The sequence below is a fragment of the Apis dorsata genome, unplaced genomic scaffold (genome assembly GCF_000469605.1).
Source record: "Apis dorsata unplaced genomic scaffold, Apis dorsata 1.3 scaffold_149, whole genome shotgun sequence".
In the NCBI taxonomy this organism is placed as follows: domain Eukaryota; kingdom Metazoa; phylum Arthropoda; class Insecta; order Hymenoptera; family Apidae; genus Apis; species Apis dorsata.
Window position 1 is genome coordinate 1,046,524 of NW_006263440.1, and position 2,320 is coordinate 1,048,843.

Genomic DNA, 2,320 nt, shown 5'->3' on the forward strand with positions numbered 1-2,320 from the left:
AACGTTGACGGCTATGATACTAGAACTGCGTTTAATTTGTAAAACCGATCTGCATACTTTTTACGTTGGAACGAAGGCTTGACCCGAATATCGTAAATCCATTACCACGATCGTCCCTCTATCTCAGGGATTTACAGTACGTCAATCGCTCCATTAAGGCTGAAAGGAAGAAGAGTGGAGAGAGAGCGTTCATCGTGCTATCGATATAAATATTAAAACCTCCCTCGATAATAATAAATGAATTTCAAAAGATCCGATGATCTCTCGATCCAATTGCCCGTTCGAATCCTCTCCTCCCCTTTTAAATCGCTTATTTCATCGAAGATCGAGGACGTTGGCAAGATTTTTCTTTTCTTTTCCTTTTTCTCTCTTCCTTTTTACCAATTCCATCTTTGTGTATCTTTGAATATTCTTCTAAGAGGGAATGTATCCGGTTACCGAGTTTAATTAACGAAATAATAAAGGAAGATTGCGATCGCGAGATAAAATAAAATGTTTCGGAAACGGATTCTCACGAGAATCACGTTTTCTTCTATTAATACAAATGGGTGAAAGCGTATTTTTCAGATTTCTATCAGGAATATAAACTTCATCGTCGGTTAATTTATATATGCCGCGAGGAGAATTAATTAGTTGCAACAACCTACCCCCTCTTACCTCTCCCAATGTAATATGTTGTATGTCTAGTAGCACGTGGTTCAGAATCGATGTCGGTATTATGTTGTATACGATCCTTGACGACACTCGATCATACTAACAACATGTCTGCTTCCTATGTTTCAGGTAAGGATCTAAATTTCGCCAGTAATAACGCCGGTGAGTGTTCATCTAACAATATAACGTTATAACTGTTATGCATGCGCTTCTCTCTTTTGCATTGCCCACGTTCCTTTCTCTTATCCCCATCCCCGATTCGTCGATTCATATTTATTATCGATCGACCAAATATTTCGTTTAACACCGATTATTAAATATATCGTGCCGCAACGAGATTGTACGAAAATATATTCAGATCGTAGATACTTCTGGAATTGTACATTACACCTAATTAATACGAGTTGTAGCTAATATTTTAATAATAATAATAATAATAACAATAATAACAACAACAATAATAATAATAATAATCATAATAGTATTAATAATAATATATTTATGATAATTGATAATACGCAAATTAATAGGCAAAATAGATAATAGATATGAGATTAGATAATGTTAGCAACATAAAGCATTCGTTATTACTTCGTACACAGTCGCGGGAATTACTCGTACTCTGTTAAATAATCGTAATATCTCTCTCTCTCTCTCTTTCTCTCTCTCGATATATCAATTCCCAAAGGTGAGAGGATTTATGGAAGTAGATTAACGCGAAATTATTACGAATTTAATTTTTACTCGCGAGAGACGGGGACGAGAAATTTCTATTTATCAGGATCGTAATTTGAACGTGAGATTATCCGGCGAGTGGGGGATATTTCTCCGCGCGCGAGACGGAAACAGAGAACGCGAGAACGATAAGGTCGAATCTATTCGAATCTACTTCTTCTTTTTCTCCCCCCCCTCCTCCGTGTCTCGCGACTGCAATTTCACCCCGAAGATTTCACCCCTTCGCGCCAACGCACACGGGGACAAAAGGGACACGGGCGCAAGAGGGAAGATTTACGTGCATTACAGGAGGGGAGGGGAGAGGTATTCTTTCGAAAAGCCCATTTTCAGTAATGCGCCAAGCTCGTAACCCGTGGAAATAGATCGCGAAATGTAGCGAGATAAGGGGGACAAATTGCGTCCAGACAACAGTCTGGATGATTAGTCGAATAACCAATGACGAATTTACCGAATAGTTTCCAAGATTCGAAACACTTCCTTCCTTCGTTCCTCCTTGGAAGAAGAAAGATTCGATGTCCCTGAATTCTTCGTGATCCGAAATTCGAGAATGAGAGCGAGATCCGAGATAGCGGTGACACGAAAGGGGCGCGTAAGGGGTTGGAGGACGTGGATGCGGGAGAATAGGGAGGGAGGGAGAGTTGCGAGGGACGTAGCGAGATAAGATCGGCAAATTGCAGGCAATCTGGCTGATTAGGCTGCACGCTGGTAATCCTACTAGGTTTCACGAGGGAGCCTGGGCCACGACCTATAACAGCCTTCAACCCTCTTCGACGTGTATTAGCCGAAGAAACGGGAAAAGGATAGGACGTGGAAGAAACGACCGCTAACACGGCTAGCTACGCTATATCCGCACGGTTCCTGGAGATTAGGGGATCGTTGAATGGAAGGCTGACGAATTCGGAGGAGCTCAAGTTTTTTTTTTTTTTTTTTT

The 2,320-nt window shown here is 40.8% G+C and overlaps 1 protein-coding gene across 6 annotated transcripts in view; it reads left to right on the top strand.

The window, feature by feature from the left end:
- LOC102676723 (agrin-like) overlaps positions 1 to 2,320 on the top strand; it is a 340,887-nt gene that overhangs the window by 152,373 nt on the left and 186,194 nt on the right. For 4 of the 6 annotated variants that reach the window (XM_031509403.1, XM_031509404.1, XM_031509408.1 and 1 more), the window contains one exon: positions 784 to 816. The exons of the other annotated variants lie outside the window; for them this stretch is intronic. In XM_031509403.1, coding sequence (XP_031365263.1) covers positions 784 to 816 — 33 coding nt within the window. The remainder of the gene's footprint in view (positions 1 to 783; positions 817 to 2,320) is intronic. 6 annotated transcript variants of the gene reach the window in all.